General features: G+C 51.4%; 2 protein-coding genes across 2 annotated transcripts; both read right to left on the bottom strand.

The window, feature by feature from the left end:
• Nucleotides 1-1,064: 1,064 nt before the first annotated feature.
• SMO (smoothened, frizzled class receptor) lies at nucleotides 1,065-8,489 on the bottom strand. Its single transcript, XM_015854246.3, has 12 exons — nucleotides 8,131-8,489; nucleotides 6,436-6,641; nucleotides 5,654-5,863; nucleotides 5,401-5,573; nucleotides 4,934-5,153; nucleotides 4,732-4,855; nucleotides 4,563-4,655; nucleotides 4,281-4,389; nucleotides 3,954-4,139; nucleotides 3,267-3,415; nucleotides 3,017-3,151; nucleotides 1,065-2,336 (listed from the first exon to the last, which is right to left on the bottom strand). The coding sequence occupies exons 1-12, from the start codon at nucleotides 8,432-8,434 to the stop codon at nucleotides 1,804-1,806; spliced, it is 2,442 nt and encodes an 813-aa protein (XP_015709732.2). The 5' UTR covers nucleotides 8,435-8,489; the 3' UTR covers nucleotides 1,065-1,803.
• Nucleotides 8,490-12,394: 3,905 nt separating this feature from the next.
• Nucleotides 12,395-14,384, bottom strand: LOC146762218 (uncharacterized). The gene is made up of 3 exons (XM_085544294.1): nucleotides 14,084-14,384; nucleotides 12,654-12,779; nucleotides 12,395-12,531 (listed from the first exon to the last, which is right to left on the bottom strand). Exons 1-3 carry the CDS (start codon nucleotides 14,259-14,261, stop codon nucleotides 12,452-12,454), a joined length of 384 nt encoding a protein of 127 aa, XP_085400420.1. The 5' UTR covers nucleotides 14,262-14,384; the 3' UTR covers nucleotides 12,395-12,451.
• Between the last annotated feature and the right edge of the window lie 4,758 nt (nucleotides 14,385-19,142).

The following is a 19,142-nucleotide window of genomic DNA, read 5'->3' as shown; positions in this document are numbered from 1 at the left end:
AAACATCCTTAAAGTACCCCAAAACATCCTTAAAGTACCCAAAAACATCCCTTAAAGCACCCAAAAACATCCCTTAAATCACCCAAAAACATCATTAAAGTACCCAAAAACATCCTCAAAGCACCCAAAAACACCCTTAAAGCACCCAAAAACATCCCTCAAAGCACCCCAGAACATCCCTTAAAGAACCCAAAAACATCCTTAAATCACCCAAAACATCCTTAAAGCACCCAAAAACATCCCTTAAAGCACCCAAAACATCCTTAAAGCACCCAAAACATCCATAAAGCACCCAAAATATCCCTTAAAGCACCCAAAAACATCCCTTAAACCACCCAAAACATCCATAAATCACCCAAAAACATCCTTAAATCACCCAAAAACATCCCCTAAAGCACCCCAAAACAGCCCTCAAAGTACCCAAAAACATCCTTAAAGCACCCAAAAACATCCTTAAAGCACCCAAAAACATCCCTTAAAGCACCAAAAACATCCTTAAAGCACCAAAAACACCCTTAAAGTACCCAAAAACAGACCTTAAAACATCCAAAAACATCCCTTAAAGCACCCAAAAACATCACTAATGCACCCAAAAACATCCTTAAAGCACCCAAAAATATCCTCAAAGCACCCAAAAACATCCCTTAAAGCACCGAAAAACATCCTTAAAGCACCCAAAACCATCCTTAAAGTACCCAAAAACATCCCTTAAAGCACCCAAAAACATCCCTTAAATCACCCAAAAACATCCTTAAAGCATCCAAAAACATCATTAAAGCACCCAAAAACATCCCTTAAAGCACCCAAAATATCCCTTAAAGCTCCCAAAAACATCCTTAAAGCACCAAAAACATCCTTATAGCACCCAAAAACACCCTTAAAGTACCCAAAACATCCTTAAATCACCCCAAAACACCCCCAGGGCACCCAATGGGCTCCATAGCGATTCCCATTGCTGTTTCTGGTTCTCCATAAGAGGTGGGGTTCCCATAGAAGCTACCACCGACCCCAGAGCACTTTAAGGACCCCAGTTCCACCCCTACAGAAGGCAGGGCAGCAATAAGAAATGGAAACTCGGCACATTTAATACTGATACAGGAAAGGGTTTCTGCTTTACACAGCAAAAATCAACCCGTGGAAGTCGCTTGAAGGGGATGTGGAAGGTAGAGAGGGGAGGGAGAAAGCTGTGAGCCTACCGGGATTGAATAAAGGGCTAAAGAAGGGGGGAGATATAAAGCACCAGCAAGGACGAGTGTCCTCCTACATCAGGGCTGGGATAATAATTTGTTCCTTTTTTTTTTTCCTTTAAAAAACGGTTTAAAAAAGCTTTGCTTGGGGGATGGGGGGGGGTTGGTGCACCCTTTGGGATCTGAAAGGCACTTTGGGATCCCTGCAGCAGAGCCCAGAGAGTAAGAGATGCTGCTGGGCTGCCGTATCTTGGTGCATTATAAAGTATACAAAAATGGTTTCCAAACCCTATCGGCACCATAAAAGTGTTGGGAAGCTCTACGTACCATCTAGCTGTGGGGGTGGCTGTCAAGTCCCATGAGTGGGGGCTGAAATCAACACCCTAAGCTGCCTATCACCGCTGGGTGTGAGGGAGTGTCCCCCCCCCATCTCACCCCTAAATCCTTATAGCGCCTTCAGGGGGTGCTGCCCCACCAGTTTTCCTCTCTTCCCATCCTCAAATCCCGCTGTGGGTTGGGATGGGTATCAAATCCATGTGGATGATGATGCTGGGCTTGGTTCCTGTGTTGGGTGAGCTCCAGCATCCTCTTGGGGCTCTGCTGGTCCCTGCAGGGCTCAGAAGTCTGAGTCGGCGTCCAGCAGCTCCGCGTTCATCAGGTTGGTCCGGGAGTGGATGGGAGCCAAACCAGCACGTCTACCCCGAGTCCTCGTCACCCCGCTGCCACCAGGAAGGGGCTCAGGGGGCCATCGAGGGCCCCCGTTGTGCTGCTGGTGCCCGACGCTGGGGCCGGGGCTCTCCTCATCTTCTGGGGAACCATTTTCGGGGCAGAAGGGGTTGGTGATGAGGTGGGGGATGTGGGCTCGGCGCCGACCATCCCACAACCCCCCAGCACCATTAGGGAGGACAGCGGGGATGAAGGTGTCCCCTCTACGGCGGGGGATGGCCACCAAGCAGGGCTGCTGGGGCAGCCGGGGCAGGTGAGGCACTGAGCTGGGGGCTGGGGGGGCCACAGAGAGCCCGGTGCGGTGTTCAGGGCACACCACCTCCTTCTTCTTCTTCCTCCGCTTCTTCTTGCGGCTGCGTTTCTGCAGCTCTGGGGAGACGTCGGCCTCCACCACCCAAAGGTTGCTCCTCTCTTCTGGTGGCACTGCGGGACATAGGGATGGAGAGAGCGGCCACAGCTCAACACACAGAGTTCCAAACTCTTGTCAACCATGGGTCAACTTGTAGTCAACTGCTTGTCAGCCACTGGTCGACCATTGGTCAACTTGTAGTCAACCACAGGTCAACTTGTAGTCAACTGCTTGTCAGCCACTGGTCAACTTGTAGTCAACTACTTGTCAACCACTGATCAACTTGTAGTCAACTGCTTGTCAACCAATGGTCAACCTGTAGTCAACTGCTTGACAACTACTGGTCAACTTGTAGTCAACTGCTTGTCAACCACTGGTCAACTTGTTGTCAACTGCTTGTCAACCACTGGTCAACCTGTAGTCAACTACTTGTCAACCACTGGTCAACTTGTAGTCAACTGCTTGTCAACCACTGGTCAACTTGTAGTCAACTGCTTGTCAACCACTGGTCAACTTGTAGTCAACTGCTTGTCAACCACTGGTCAACCCGTAGCCAACTGCTGTTCATCTACTGGTCAACCACTGGTCAACCATGACCCCCAGGTCCTTCTCAGAGCTCCTTTCCAGCAGCTCAGTCCCCAAACTGTAGTGATGTTGTTCCTCCCCAGGTGCAGGACCCTACACTTGCCCTCTGTGAACCTCATCAGGTTCCTCTCCACCCAATTCTCCCCCGTTCATGTTCCCAGGGACTTACCAGGTGTTGCCACTGGTGTGACAGAGACGTCCTGGGGCAGGATAGCCCCCCTCCTGGCCACCATCTTGGTGACATGCTGAGCCCACGCAGATGACACATCAGCTGACGGCTCATTGATGTCAAATGCCAAACCAGCTGCCAAGACAAAGGGGGAGACCCATCAGAAAGGTGAGGACAAAGAGGGAAATCCATCCCAAAGGTGGGGACAACGGGGAGATGTGGCCCCATCCCTCCCCATCATCACACGTACCCACAGGGCCGTCATGAGAGACGGTGTGCATACTGAAGGACAGCTCCCGGCCCGGGTCACGAAGCAGCTCCTTGCGCTTGGAGAAGGCTTTGGCAATCATCTTGCTCTTCTTGATCCTCTTGGGCTGGTCGTCACTCTGCCCCGTCAGCCTAGGGACAAGGAGGGGTACATGTGGTGGCGCATGGAGGGTATGCACAGCCACAGTCCTGGGGACTGTCCCTGTTTGATAGGGGTACACCAGGGACTGCACTGGTGTCCTGTGGGGGTGGAGGTATCCTACAACCACAACACACCATCTCATTCCCCATCCTGCTGTGACCCCGCAATTTGTTGACTCAGGGGACAAAAGTCAGGTGATAACCTCCAGCATCTCAAGATGTTGGATGTCATCCCAATATCTGAAGATGTTAGAAGGGGCAGAGAGCTGTGGTGACACAAAATGGGACATTATCCTATATCCAGGACATGTCTTTTGGGACATGCCACCCTATAACCCATCCTCAAAACCTACTATGACCCCACAACTCATTGACCCAATGGCCAAAAGCCTAAAGATGACCTCTAGCATATCCAGACATTGTATGAGGCATGGAGTTGTGCTGATATCCCCACAGGAAGCTGCATGGGGCACGATGATATCCCCACGGGACACTGGGTGGCAGCTGGGGAGACATCCCGGGGTCCCACCTGCACCAGGTACGCTTCCAGATGAGCAGGGTGGCCTTGGTCCAGACCCAGGTGCTCATGGAGATGCCAGTGCCAAACATGGCAAAGAGGTTGATCTTCTCCACCAGCAGACTCGGCCGGTTCTTGATCACACACTCTGGGATGGGTTTGTTGGTCTGCGTGGCGATGGTCACGTTGGCCTCACACCTGTGTGGACAGACATGAGTGAAGGGGACACCCAGCCATGTCCAGCACCTTCAGCAGGGGATGTGGTCCCCTCTTAGGGGACATAGGGTTCAAACCAAGTCACTCAATGCATCCCCTGCTCACTGTCCCTGCCCTACTCACAGGACATATTCCCGAAAGCTTCGCTCCCACTCTGCCTGGTTGAAGAAGTCATAGAAGTGGCAGCCAAAAGTGATGAAGACAAAGCCAAAGGCCAAGAACCCGAAGATGCCTGGAAGAGAAATTGGACATTCCTGGCTGAGTCTGACCTCCAGTGACACCACCAACAACACAATTTGCCTCTTGGTGCCAAGATGTGGGACAGGGATGTCTCCATCCATGGGACAAATATCCCCATTCCCACCCCAGCTCCCACAGAACTGGTGCTGCTGGAGCTGCCCTCACCCAGCCGCAGCATGGTCTCATTGATCTTGCTGGCCGCCTTCTCGCTCAGCAGCCCAGGGTGGTTGCTCTTGATGGAGAAAAGCGTCATGACCCCTGTGGTGTAGGGACACACTGGTCAGAAGTGAGGACACCTGCAATGCCCCCATCCCCACAGTGCACCCACACCTACCCTGGATGAGGAAATAGCCCCCAACGATGAGGACGAGTCCGATGGGTGCCAGGACAAAGCCAGCACGGTAGCGATAGTTCTTGTAACCCACAAAGCAGATACCACTGACGGAGTCACCATCCACCTGGTGAGATGGGGATGTCACCTGGCTGCATCCACCTGAACAAGCAGGGATCTGGGGGGGAAGGTGGGCTTCTATTACCTGTGCCACAGCCAGGATGGCCACAGTGAGCACGAAAGGGATGGACCAGGTGATGAGGTGGAAGTAGGAGGTCTTGCCCAGCAGCGGCTGGTAGGTGGTGCCCAGCGCCTTGAAGGACGTGTGCCAGGCGTAGGTCAGCATGACGAACCAGATGACGCCTGACATCAGCGAGTAGTAGACGATGACAAAGATGATGACGCAGGAGAGTGTCTCATTGGAGCTATGGGGAGCAAGACAGGGGTGCCATTGGCCACTGGGAGACATCCTCTTGTCCCCAAGCCCCAAAATGCCCCTTAGTCCTGGGGACATCTCTTACCCTGGAGCTCCGAGAACCCCCTAGGCCCAGAGGACAGCTTTCAATCTAGAACCCCAAGAACCCCCACCAGACCCAGGGTAGACCTCTTGGTCTAAAACTCCAAAGCCCTCCCAAGAACACGTCCTGGGTCAAGGATGATAGTGAAACATACGTGGGCTCCCCCAGCCTCATGGTGCCATCAGCACGGCACACGATCTCATTGCGGGCGCCGTCCATGAACTGTGCCAGCCAGCCGATGCTGCCCACAAAGAAGCAGGCATTGACATAGAAGAGGATGACGGCAGGGTAGCGGTTGGAGTTCCTCCAGTCGGCAACGAAGGTGGCCTAGGGTGGGACAGGGACATTGGTGACCGCGCTCCTTTAGGGCCCAGCTACACGTGGTGTCTCCCAGCAGCACTGCTCACCAGGGTGAAGAAGGTGCAGAAGATGGTGACGGAGCTGAAGGCAGCAATGTAGACGTGCATCTCACGGTGCTCCGTCTCGGTGAAGAGCGGGTTCTGGCACTGGATCCCACAGCCCTCCACATCCTCATACCAGCTCTTGGGGTTGTCTGTGCGCACCAGTGGCGCCTCACACTGCCCTGAGCTGTTGAACTTGATGTTCTGTACCTCGTTCTGTGGGGAGAGGGCAAGTCAGGGGGAAGGAAGGGGGAAGGGAAGGAGATGAGGAGGGGAGAGGAGAAGGAGGGAGAAGAGGGGAGGGAAAAGGAGAGGGGAGGGAGGAGGAGGAAAAGAGAGGGGGAGGAAAGAGAGTAAGAAGCAGGGATGGAGGAGGATAAAAAGACTGAGTAGATAGAAGGAAGAAAAGAAGGAAAGAGAAGAAGGAGAGAGAGGAGTAGGAAAAGGAGGAGATGGAAAAGAGAGGCAAGAGGAAGAGGGAGTGGAAGAAGGGAAGGAAGGATTGGAATAGGAGAGGAGAAAGGAAAAAAGGAAAGAAATAAGGGGGAAGTGAAAGAAAGAAAGACAGGAGAAAAAAAAGAAAAAGAAAAGGAGGAAGAGGGGCAGGTGGCACTCTAATGACAAACCACCAGGATGAACTCTGATCTCGTGGTGAGGTTGGGGACAGCCAGATTCTACCCACCCCTAGGGATGTGAAGGTGTGGCAGCAGGATGCTGGTGCCCACCGTGTCCCCAATACATTCCCAAGTGTGCCCCATGTCCTCGGTGTATCCCGAGTGTCCCCATACCGGGCAGCCCTCAGGGAAGCGGTCAGGAGTGCACTTGAGGAAGTCGGGCCAGCCACGCTCACGCTCCACAATGGTGCAGGGTGCACGTGTGGCCTGGCACAGGGTCTGACTGGGCAGCTCCACCTGCCCATCCTCACACTTGGGCATGTAGACGGCGCACAGCAGTGGCTGGATCACATCCCAGCAGCGCGGTGCGTTGCGCAGGCCTGGGGGGGGGGATGGTGGTGATATGGGGCATCCACAGGTGCTGTTTCTTTCCCCACAACCCTGCAGTGCTCCCCTATATTGCTGCCCCATATTGCACCCAGCCCTCTGTCACCTCCCCCTTGACCTCCCATACCGACCCACTCCCCCATTACCACCCACCACTCATGTATCTCCCATTCTCTCTGCACTCCCCCTATATCCCTCTATTACCTCCATACTCTCCCATATAACTTCCCATTACCCCACTACCCCATACATATTATCCTCCACACTGCACTAATATCCTCACACCCCCTCGTTGTACCCCTATACTCCCCCATTACCCCCACACTCCCCTTACTGCCCCCATAGCCCCTGCTACAACCCTCCACATTCATTACTCCCCCAACCCCCTATTACCCCTTTAGCACCCCCCTTATATCACTGGAACCCCCATTATTGCCACAGCCCCTTATGCCGCCAGATCTCCAGATCATTACACCCATACTTTCCCATTACCTCCAAACTTCCCTTTCCCCCCCATACTCCTCCATTTTCCCCATATCCACACCTCTCCGTTACCCCATTATTCCCCATAGTTCCCATTATCCCCATACTCCTCTACTACCCCATACTCCACTTCATCCCATACTTCCTCTCATCCTCCATACTGCTCTACAACCCCATAGTCCCCCATGCTGTGACCCCCTGTATCTCACACCACCCCATCATCCCCCACCATCCCCACCAACCCCCTAGCCCCATACCAGACCATATTAGCAGTGACCCCACGCTGCCCCATCTCATCATCCCACTTCCCCCCACCACCCCATTACCTCAACCACTCCATCACCCCATCACCCTGTTAACCCCATAATACCCCACCACTTCATCATTCCCACCACCCCATCACCCCCCACCAGCCCATTATCCCCATCATTCTCCACTACCTCATCACCCCATTGCCTCATTATCCCCCACTACTCCATTACCTCCATCACCTCCACCACTGCATCACTCCCACTGCCCCATTATTCCCATTACCTCCACCTCGCCATCACCCCACCACCCCATTACTCTAACCATCCCATCACTCCCCACCACCCCATCACCTCCATCATCCCCACCACCTCTACCACCCCATTACCCTCCTTACCCCCCACCACCTCTGCCACCCCATTACCCTCCTTACCCCCCACCATCCCATCACTCCCCATCATCACTACCACCCACTACCCCACTCACCCCATTACCTCCACCACTCCATTGTTTCATTAACCCCCATCATCTCCATCACCCGCCTCATCCTCATCACCCCCATCACCTCCAATACTCCCAACTCCACTGCTCCATTACCCCCCATCATCCCCATCACTCCCACCACCTCATTCCCCCTTACCACCTCATTAACCCCATTACTCCCCATCATCCCATAACCCCCCACCACCTCAATACCCCCCACTATCCCCACCACCACACATACCACCCCCCATCCGTCCCGTCCCATACCCGACCACAGGAGCAACTTTCCGTGCGCCTCCTCCTGCGATCCCGAGTCCGCCGCCAGCAGCGTGGACGTGTGCGCGTAGGGCAACGCGGATCCCAGGCATGAACCGAAGCGCAGCCGTTCGCAGGCCGCGGGCCGCCGGCAGCGCTCGGGAGGAGAGACCGAAGCGTTGAGGGGAGCAGCGGGGCAACGGCGGGGACCGAGAGCCAGGCCCAACGCCAGCGCCCACAGCCAGCACGGGCCGCCCCCGCCCCACGGCCCGCACGGAGCCCCCGAGCCCGGCGGAGCGGCCCCGGGGCCCGCCATGGCCCGGCCTGTGGGGGGGGACGGGGGGGAGTTTGGGGTGGGACGGGGCGGGAAGGGAAGGGAGGAGAGAGGCGGGAGAGGGAAGGAGGAGTTGGGGAGGAGGGAAAGTTTTGGGAGGGGAAAGTTCGGGGTGGGAGGGGAAAAAGTGGGGTTTTGTGAGGGAGAAAGTTGGGTTTGTGATGGGAAAAGTTGGGATTGTGATGGGAAGAGTGGGATTTCTATGGAGAAAGTTGCATTTGAGAAAGGAAAAAGTGGATTTTGTGAGGGGAAAAGTTGGGTTTGTGAGGGAAAAGTTGGGATTTCTAGGGAGAAAGTTGCATTTAAGAAGGGAAAAAGTGGATTTTGTGAGGGAGAAAGTTGGGTCTGGGAGGGAAAAGTTGGGTTTTCTATGGAGAAAGTTGCATTTAAGAAGGGAAAAAGTGGATTTTGTGAGGGGAAAAGTTGGGTTTGTGAGGGAAAAGTTGGAATTGTGATGGGAACGGTGGGATTTGTATGGAGGAAGTTGCATTTGAGAAGGGAGAAGGTGGATTTTGTGAGGGAAAAGTTGAGTTTGTGAGAAGAGTTAAGTTTGTGAAGGAAAAGTGGGTTTTGTGAAAAAAAAAAGTAAAGAAAGTAAGTTTTCTGTTGGAAAATTGGGTTGGGGGGGGAAGTGAGTTTTGTGAGGAGAAAGTTGCATTTGAGAAGGGAAAAAGTGGATTTTGTGAGGGGAAAAGTTGTGTTTGTGAGGAGAAGAGCTCAGTTCATGAAGGAAAAGTGTGTTTTGTGGGGGAGAAAGTTGGGTTTGTGATGGGAACAGTGGGATTTGTATGGAGAAACTTGCATTTGAGAAGGGAAAAAGTAGATTTTGTAAGGGGAAAGTTGGGTTTGTGAGGAGAAAAGTTCCATTCATGAAGGAAAAGTGGATTTTGTGGAGGAGAAAGTAAGTTTTCTGAGGGAAAACTGTGTTTCGGGGGAGAAAAGTGGGTTTTGTGAGGAGAAAGTTGGGTTTGTGAGGGAAAACTTGGGTTTTCTATGGAGAAAGTTGCATTTGAGAAGAGGAAAATTGGATTTTGTGAGGGGAAAGTCGGATTTGTGAGGAGAAAAGTTCCATTCATGAAGGAAAAGTGGATTTTGTGGGGGAGAAAGTAAGTTTTCTGAGGGAAAACTGTGTTTCGGGGGAGAAAAGTGGGTTTTGTGAGGAGAAAGTTGCATTTGAGAAGGGAAAAAGTAGATTTTGTGAGGGGAAAAGTTGAGTTTGGGGGAGAAAAGTTCCATGTGGGAGGAGAAAAGTTGGGTTTTATGAGGGAAGGTTCGGTCTAAGAGGGGGAAAAGTGGATTTTGTGAGGGAGAAAGTTGGGTTTGTGAGGGAAAAGTTGGGTTTGTGACGGGAAGGGTGGGATTTCTATGGAGAAAGTTGCATTTGAGTAGGGAAAAAGTGGATTTTGTGAGGGAAAAGTTGGGTTTGTGAGGGAAAGAGCTCAGTTCATGAAGGAAAAGTGGGTTTTGTGAGGGGTAAAGTTGCGTTTGTGAGGGAAATGATGGATTTTGAGAAAAAGTGAGATTTAAGGAGGAAAAGTGGGGTTTATGAAGAGAAAGTTGGGTTTGGGAGGGGGAAGAGTGAATTTTGTGAGGGAAATGATGGATTTTGAGGAGAAAAAGTAAGATTTAGGGAGGAAAAGTGGGTTTGTGAAGAGAAAGTTGGGTTTGGGAGAAGCAAAGTGGGTTTTGTGAAGGGAAGGTTAGTACTTAGGAGGAGAAAAGTGGCTTTTGTGGAGGGAAAGTTGGGTTTTGTGGGGGAAATGTTGGAGTTTGAGGACAAAAGGTGAGATTTAGGGAGGAAAAGTGGGTTTTGTGAGGGGAAAGTTCGGTTTGGGAGGGAAAAGATGAATTTGTGAGGGAAAAGTCAGGTTTTGAAGAGAAAAAAAAGAGATTTGGGGAAGAAAAGTTGGGTTTTGTGAGGGAATTATTGGGTTTTGTGAGGAAAAGGTTGGACTTTGTGAAGGAAGGGTTGGCTTTTGTGAGGGAAAAGTTGGGTTTTGTGAGGGAAAGGTTGAGTTTTGTGAGGGAAAGGTTGAGTTTTGTGAGGGAAAAGTTGGGTTTTGTGAGAGAAAAGTTGAGTTTTGTGAGGGAAAAGTTGGGTTTTGTGAGGAAAAAGTTGGATTTTGTGAAGGAAAAGGTTGGATTTTGTGAAGGAAGGTTTGGTTTTGTAAGGGAAAAGTTGGGTTTTGTGAGGGAAAAGTTGGGTTTTGTGAAGGAAGGGTTGGGTTTTGTGAGGAAAAGGTTGGGTTTTGTGAAGGAAGGGTTGGCTTTTGTGAGGGAAAGGTTGAATTTTGTGAGGGAAAAGTTGGATTTTGTGAGGGAAAAGTTGGGTTTTGTGAGGGAAAGGTTGAGTTTTGTGAGGGAAAGGTTGGGTTTTGTGAGGGAAAGATTGGTTTTGGGAAGGAAAGTTTGGGTTTTGTGAGGGAAAGGTTGAGTTTTGTGAGGGAAAAGTTGAGTTTTGTGAGGGAAAAGTTGGGTTTTGTGAGGGAGAGGTTGAGTTTTGTGAGGGAAAAGTTGGATTTTGTGAGGGAAAAGTTGTGTTTTGTGAGGGAAAGATTGGTTTGGGGAGGAAAAGGTTGGGTTTTGTGAGGGAAGGGTTGGGTTTTGTGAGGGAAAAGTTGGGTTTTGTGAGGGAAAGGTTGAGTTTTGTGAGGGAAAAGTTGTGTTTTGTGAGGAAAAGGTTGGATTTTGTGAAGGAAGGGTTGGGTTTTGTAAGGGAAAAGTTGGGTTTTGTGAGGGAAAGGTTGGGTTTTGTGAGGGAAAGGTTGAGTTTTGTGAGGGAAAAGTTGGGTTTTGTGAGGGAAAGGTTGAGTTTTGTGAGGGAAAAGTTGGGTTTTGTGAGGGAAAAGTTGGGTTTTGTGAGAGAAAAGTTGAGTTTTGTGAGGGAAAAGTTGGGTTTTGTGAGGGAAAGGTTGAGTTTTGTGAGGGAAAAGTTGGGTTTTGTGAGAGAAAAGTTGAGTTTTGTGAGGAAAAGGTTGGGTTTTGTGAAGGAAGGGTTGGGTTTTGTGAGGGAAAAGTTGGGTTTTGTGAAGGAAAAGTTGGGTTTTGTGAGGGAAAAGTTGGGTTTTGTGAGAGAAAAGTTGAGTTTTGTGAGAGAAAATTTGGGTTTTGTGAGGGAAAGGTTGGATTTAGTGAGGGAAAAGTTGGATTTTGTGAAGGAAAAGTTGGGTTTTGTGAGGAAAAGTTGGGTTTTGTGAGAGAAAAGTTGAGTTTTGTGAGGGAAAAGTTGGGTTTTGTGAGGGAAAGGTTGAGTTTTGTGAGGGAAAAGTTGGGTTTTGTGAGAGAAAAGTTGAGTTTTGTGAGGGAAAAGTTGGGTTTTGTGAGGAAAAAGTTGGATTTTGTGAAGGAAAAGTTGAGTTTTGGGAAGGAAAGGTTGGGTTTTGTGAGGAAAATTTGGGTTTTGTGAAGGGAAACCTGTTTTTTGAGGAGGCAAAGTGATGGAATAGCTGGGATTGTAAGGGAAAAAAGGTATTTTTTTGTGTGTGGGGGGAAGTTTTTGGGAAGGAAAGTTGGGGTTTTTTTAAAGGAAAAATTGTGTTTTGTGAGGAGAGAAAGTTTGGGTGTAGAAAATTGTTTTTGGGGGAAGGAAGATTGATTTTGTGGGGACAGGGAAAAGGTGGTTTTAGGGAGGGAAAGTCATTTTTTGAGGGAAAAAAGTTTGCTTTTGGGGCACAGTTACTACCTGAGAGGAGGGCATTACTGTTGTGGAGGGCACCTGTCCCCAATGGGACGCCAATGGGAATGGAATGGGGACACCGGCAGGGAGAGCAATAGAACCTGGGGGCGGGGTCTGTACATAAGGGGCGTGGCTTAAACCAAAAGGGGCGGGGTCTAAACAGGGGGCGGGGTCTGGGCAATGCCCTGAGTGCATTCGCTTTGGGGTGGGGGCGGGATTAAGGGGAGGGGGCGTATCCACGAGTTCCCAATGATGAATGCAGGCGATGGCAGCAGCGGAGCTTTATTGTATTGACGGGGACACGCGTGGGGCTCCCGCAGGACTCAGTCTTCTGGGCTCTTCGGGGTTCCCATGGGCACCGCCGCACTGTTCATGTTCCCCTCCAATGCTGCAGGGTCCTGGGCTGTAACCACAGGGAGATGGGGGCTGTGCTGCACAGCACCTCCATCCCCATCCATCCCCCTACCCCCCCATCCCATCCTAGTCCCACCCCATCTCCACTCCACCCCGTCCTCATGTCCTCACCTGTTCTCCCACAGCAGCGCTTCCAACACCGACACACCACCACTACCACGATGGCCACAGCAATGAAGGCAGCGGTGAAGGCGCACACCAACACCACCGTATCCGGCACTGACTCTTCGGGGACTCCTACAACATGATCCCAAATGAGGAAGACCCTGTGATCACATCCCAGCCCTAGGACACCCCAAAGGTGCCAAAGCCCCCGTAGGAGCCCCATAGCTTCCTGATGGAGACATGGGGTGGGGGATGGGGATACCACAGTGTGACAGGGCAGGGGATGGGGATACCCCAGTAATGGGACACAGAGCAGAGGATGGGGGTACCCCAATGATGGGACATGGGGGCACCCCATGGACTGGTGATGGGGTCACCACAACAATGTGACAGGGCAGGGGATGGGGATATCCCAGTAATGGGACACGGAGCAGTGGATGGGGATACCCCATGGATTGGCGATGGGGACACCCCAGTGATGGAACATAGGCAGGGGATGGGGACACCCCAATGATGGAACATGGGGACACCCCATGGACTGCTGATGGGGACACTCCAAGGATGGGACATGGTGAGTGGGAGGACCCCCATTAAACCGGATTGGATAATGAATGGCATTGGGGACTTCATGATATGGGGACACTCACGTGGCACTGCTGTTGTCACCCCAGAGCCAATGGGGAACACAGGGGAGTTGGTGGCCATGGCGAGGCGTGGGGTCAGTGCTCAGGGTGCTGTGACACTGTCCTGCTCTGTGTCTGGGGGCACAGGGATGTCACTGGCCCCAGCCCTGCCCTGATCCCGTCCCCAATGCTGTCCTTGAGCCCCCACAGTGGCTGCCCCATTGGTGTCACACTGGTGTCTGTGTGGGAGGGGGGGGGGAGAGGGAATAGGAGGCTGGGGGCAGCTATAGAGCTGTAGGGCAGCTATAGGGCATGTATAGGGAGGCTATAGGGTGGACTGAGATATGACTGTAAGACAAAGGTCCAGGGCAGCTACAGGCAGCTGTAGGACAATTATAGGGTATGTATGTAATTATAGGGTGGCTATAGGGCACAGGTTCAGAGCACCTATAGGGTGGAGTGTGGGGCAGTTAGAGAACATGCAGTAGGGCAGCTGTAGGGCAAAAGTTTAGGGCAGCTATAGGTTGGAGTGGAGGGGATCTATAGGACATGCTACGGAGCATCTATAGGGCGGGCAGTGATGCAGCTATAGGGCCGGGGTCCAGGCTGGTTATGGGGCATACTGCGGAACCTCTATGGGGGAAGCTATGGGGCAGGATGAGTGCAGTGCATCGCTGAGAGCAGCCCCACCAGAAGCCGCCCCCCCTCCCCAGACCCCCCACGCCCCTTTGCCGGGCAGCACGAGGTCCCGCCCCCCTTTGTCCCTATCCCACCTCCCCCCTCCCCCAATCCGGGGGTCCCCTCGCCCCTCACCGGTAGCGTCGCGGCGCCGCTCGGAGCAGCGGAACGGCTCCGGCACCGCCCGTTTGGCGCCGGTCCCGGTGATGCCGCTGCTGCACCGGGCGGGGCCGCGGAGCAGAACGGAGCTGCCAGGACCTGCCAGGGGCTGCCCCGCCCAGATGTGCCCCGCCTCCCCCCCCAACCCCCCCATCCAGATGTGACTCACCCAACTGTGCCCGTAAGGATCGGGGGGGTGGGGGAGGCATTCAGCCCCCGGTTGGGGTTGGGGGGCTCCGGGATCACTTGCAGCTCGACCATTCGGTGCTTTATTATCTTTAAGGACTCTTTCAACGCAACGGTTCTTTGATCTTTAAGGACCTTTCCAACAGCACCCAACCCAACCCAACCAATCAAAGGGTCTATCATCTCTATAGACCCTTCCAACCCAACTATCATATGGTTCTGTGATCTTTAAGGACCTTTCCAACCCAACCATCCTATGGCTCTGTGATCTTTAAGGACCTTTCCAACCCAACTACCCCACAGTGCTATGATCTTAAAGGACCCTTCCAACCCAACCATCTTATGTCTCTGTGATCTTTAAGGACCCTTCCAACCCAACCACCCCATCATTCTATGATCGTTAAGGACCCTTCCAACCCAACCATCCTATGGCTCTGTGATCTTTAAGGACCTTTCCAACCCAACCACCCCACAGTGGTATTATCTTAAAGGACCCTTCCAACCCAACCATCCCACAGCCCTACGATCTTAAAGGACCCTTCCAACCCAACCACCCTATGGCTCCATCATCTTAAAGGACCTTTCCAACCCAACCATCCCACAGTCCTATGAACTTAAAGGACCTTTCCAACCCAACCTATTTCCCATTAGGATCCCATTTGGATGATGGGACTCGGTTGGGGATAATGGGATCTTATGGGGGTTAATAGGATCCAGCTGAGATAAGAGATCCCAGTGGGGTTAATGGAGTCCCATTGACATAATGAGACCCAACCGGGACAATGAGATCACGGTGGAGATAATGGGATCCTACTGGAGTCAATGGGATCCCAGAGTGGTTATAGGATAATAATGGGATCTCATTGGAAACAATGGGGTAATGGCATCCAACGAGGGATAATTGAGTCACAGTGGGGTTAATGGGATCCCAATGGGGTTAATGGGATCCCAGTGGGGTAAATGGGATCCCAGTGGGGTTAATGGGGTCCCAGTGGGGTTAATGGGATCCCAGTGGGGTAAATGGGATCACAGTGTAGTTAATAGGATCTCAATGGGGTTAATGGGATTACAGTGGGGTTAATGGGATCCCAGTGGGGTTAATGGATCCCAATGGGGTTAATGGGATCCCAGGGGTGTTAATGGGATCCCAATGGGGTTAATGGGATTCCAATGAGGTTAATGGGATCCCAATGGGATAATAGGATCCCAGCGTGGTTACAGTGTCCCATTGGCACAATGGGATCCCAATGGGTTTAATAGGATCCCAATGGAATTAATGGGATCCCAGTGGGGTTAATGGGATCCCAGTGGGGTTAATGGGGTCCCAGTGGGGTTAATGGGATCCCAGTGGGGTAAATGGGATCACAGTGTAGTTAATGGGATCTCAATGGGGTTAATGGGCTCACAATGGGGTTAATGGGATTCCAGTGGGGTTAATGGATCCCAATGGGGTTAACGGGATCCCAGGGGTGTTAATGGGATCCCAGTGGGGTTAATGGGATCACAGTGGGGTTAATGGGATCCCAATGAGGTTAATGGGATCCAAATGGGGTTAATGGTATCCCAGTGGGGTAAATGGGATCCCAGTGGAGTTAATGGGATCACAATGGGGTTAATGGGATTCCAGTGGGGTTAATGGATCCCAATGGGGTTAATGGGATCCCAGTGGGATTAATGGGATCACAATGGGGTTAATGAGATCCCAGTGGAGTTAATGGGATTCAAATGAGGTTAATGGGATCCCAGGGGTGTTAATGGGATCCCAGTGGGGTTAATGGGATCACAATGGGGTAAATGGGATCCCAGTGGGGTAAATGGGATCACAGTGTGGTTAATGGGATCCCAGTGGAGTTAATGGGATCCCAGTGGGGTTAATGAGATCCCAATGAGGTTAATGGGATCACAATGAGGTTAATGGGATTCCAATGGGGTTAATGGGATTCCAGTGGGGTTAATGGATCCCAGTGGGGTTAATGGGATCCCAGTGGGGTTAATGGGATCACAATGGGGTTAATGAGATCCGAGTGGAGTTAATGGGATTCAAATGAGGTTAATGGGATCCCAATGGGGTTAATGGGATCCCAGGGGTGTTAATGGGATCCCAGTGGGGTTAATGGGATCACAATGGGGTAAATGGGATCCCAGTGGGGTAAATGGGATCACAGTGTGGTTAATGGGATCCCAGTGGGGTTAATGGGATCCCAGTGGGGTTAATGAGATCCCAATGAGGTTAATGGGATCCCAATGGGGTTAATGGGATCGCAGTGGGGTAAATGGGATCACAATGGGGTTAATGAGATCCCAATGAGGTTGATGGGATCCCAATGGGTTTAATGGGATCACAATGGGGTAAATGGGATCCCAGTGGGGTAAATGGGATCACAGTGTGGTTAATGGGATCCCAATGGGGTTAATGGGATCCCAGTGTGGTTAATGGGATCCCAGTGTGGTTAATGAAATCACAGTGTGGTTAATGGGATCCCAATGGGGTTAATGGGATCCCAGTGGGGTAAATGGGATCCCAATGTGGTTAATGGGATCCCAGTGGGGTTAATGGGATTCCAGTGGGGTTAATGAGATCACAGTGGGGTTAATGGGATCACAATGGGGTTAATGGGATCCCATTGGGGTTAATGGGATCACAATGGGGTTAATGGGATTCCAGTGGGGTTAATGGGATTCCAATGAGGTTAATGGAATCCCAGTGGGTTAAATGGGATTGCAGGGGGGTTAATGGGATCCCAGTGGGGTTAATGGGATCACAATGGGGTTAATGGGATTGCAGGGGGGTTAATGGAATCACAATTGGTTAAATGGGATCCCAATGGGGTTAATGGGATCCCATTGAGGTTAATGGGATCACAATGGGGGCAAATGGGATCCCAGTGGGGTTAATGGGATCCCAGTGGGGTTAATGGGATCACAATGGGGTTAATGGGATCCCATTGGGGTTAATGGGATCACAATGGGGTTAATGGGATTCCAGTGGGGTTAATGGGATTCCAATGAGGTTAATGGAATCCCAGTGGGGTAAATGGGATTGCAGGGGGGTTAATGGGATCCCAGTGGGGTTAATGGGATCACAATGGGGTTAATGGGATTGCAGGGGGGTTAATGGAATCACAATTGGTTAAATGGGATCCCAATGGGGTTAATGGGATCCCATTGAGGTTAATGGGATCACAATGGGGGCAAATGGGATCCCAGTGGGGTTAATGGGATCCCAGTGGGGTTAATGGGATCACAATGGGGTTAATGGGATCCCATTGGGGTTAATGGGATCACAATGGGGTTAATGGGATTCCAGTGGGGTTAATGGGATTCCAATGAGGTTAATGGAATCCCAGTGGGGTAAATGGGATTGCAGGGGGGTTAATGGGATCCCAGTGGGGTTAATGGGATCACAATGGGGTTAATGGGATTGCAGGGGGGTTAATGGAATCACAATTGGTTAAATGGGATCCCAATGGGGTTAATGGGATCCCATTGAGGTTAATGGGATCACAATGGGGGCAAATGGGATCCCAGTGGGGTTAATGGGATCCCAGTGGGGTTAATGGGATCCCAGTGGGGTTAATGGGATTCCAGTGGGGTTAATGAGATCACAGTGGGGTTAATGGGATCACAATGGGGTTAATGGGATCCCATTGGGGTTAATGGGATCACAATGGGGTTAATGGGATTCCAGTGGGGTTAATGGGATTCCAATGAGTTTAATGGAATCCCAGTGGGGTAAATGGGATTGCAGGGGGGTTAATGGGATCCCAGTGGGGTTAATGGGATCACAATGGGGTTAATGGGATTGCAGGGGGGTTAATGGAATCACAATTGGTTAAATGGGATCCCAATGGGGTTAATGGGATCCCATTGAGGTTAATGGGATCACAATGGGGGCAAATGGGATCCCAGTGGGGTTAATGGGATCCCAGTGGGGTTAATGGGATCCCAGTGGAGTTAATGGGATCACAATGGGGTTAATGGGATCCCAGTGGGGTTAATGGGATCCCAGTGTGGTTAATGGGATCACAATGGGGTTAATGGGATTCCAATGAGGTTAATGGGATCCCAATGGGGTTAATGGGATCCCAGTGGGGTTAATGGGATCCCAGTGGGGTTAATGGGATTCCAGTGGGGTTAATGGGATTGCAGGGGGGTTAATGGAATCACAATTGGTTAAATGGGATCCCAATGGGGTTAATGGGATCCCATTGAGGTTAATGGGATCACAATGGGGGCAAATGGGATCCCAGTGGGGTTAATGGGATCCCAGTGGGGTTAATGGGATCCCAGTGGAGTTAATGGGATCACAATGGGGTTAATGGGATCCCAGTGGGGTTAATGGGATCCCAGTGTGGTTAATGGGATCACAATGGGGTTAATGGGATTCCAATGAGGTTAATGGGATCCCAATGGGGTTAATGGGATCCCAGTGGGGTTAATGGGATCCCAGTGGGGTTAATGGGATTCCAGTGGGGTTAATGGGATCCCAGTGGGGTTAATGGGATCCCAGTGAAGTTAATGGGATCACAATGGGGTTAATGGTATCACAATGGGGTTAATGGGATCACAATGAGGTTAATGGGATTCCAATGGGGTTAATGGGATCCCAGTGGGGTTAATGGGATCCCAGGAGTGTTAATGGGATCCCAGTGGGGTTAATGGGATCACAATGGGGTAAATGGATCCCAATGGGGTTAATGGGATCCCAGGGGTGTTAATGGGATCTCAGTGGGGTTAATGGGATCACAATGGGGTTAATGGGATTCCAGTGGGGTTAATGAGATCACAGTGGGGTTAATGGGATCCCAATGGGGTTAATGGGATCCCAATGGGGTTAATGGGATTCCAA

The sequence above is a fragment of the Coturnix japonica genome, chromosome 1, assembly GCF_054131305.1.
Source record: "Coturnix japonica strain WE chromosome 1, WE-NBRP24, whole genome shotgun sequence".
NCBI lineage: Eukaryota > Metazoa > Chordata > Aves > Galliformes > Phasianidae > Coturnix > Coturnix japonica.
The sequence above is the reverse complement of the archived record's forward strand: the minus strand, read 5'-3'. Positions and strand labels throughout refer to the sequence as shown.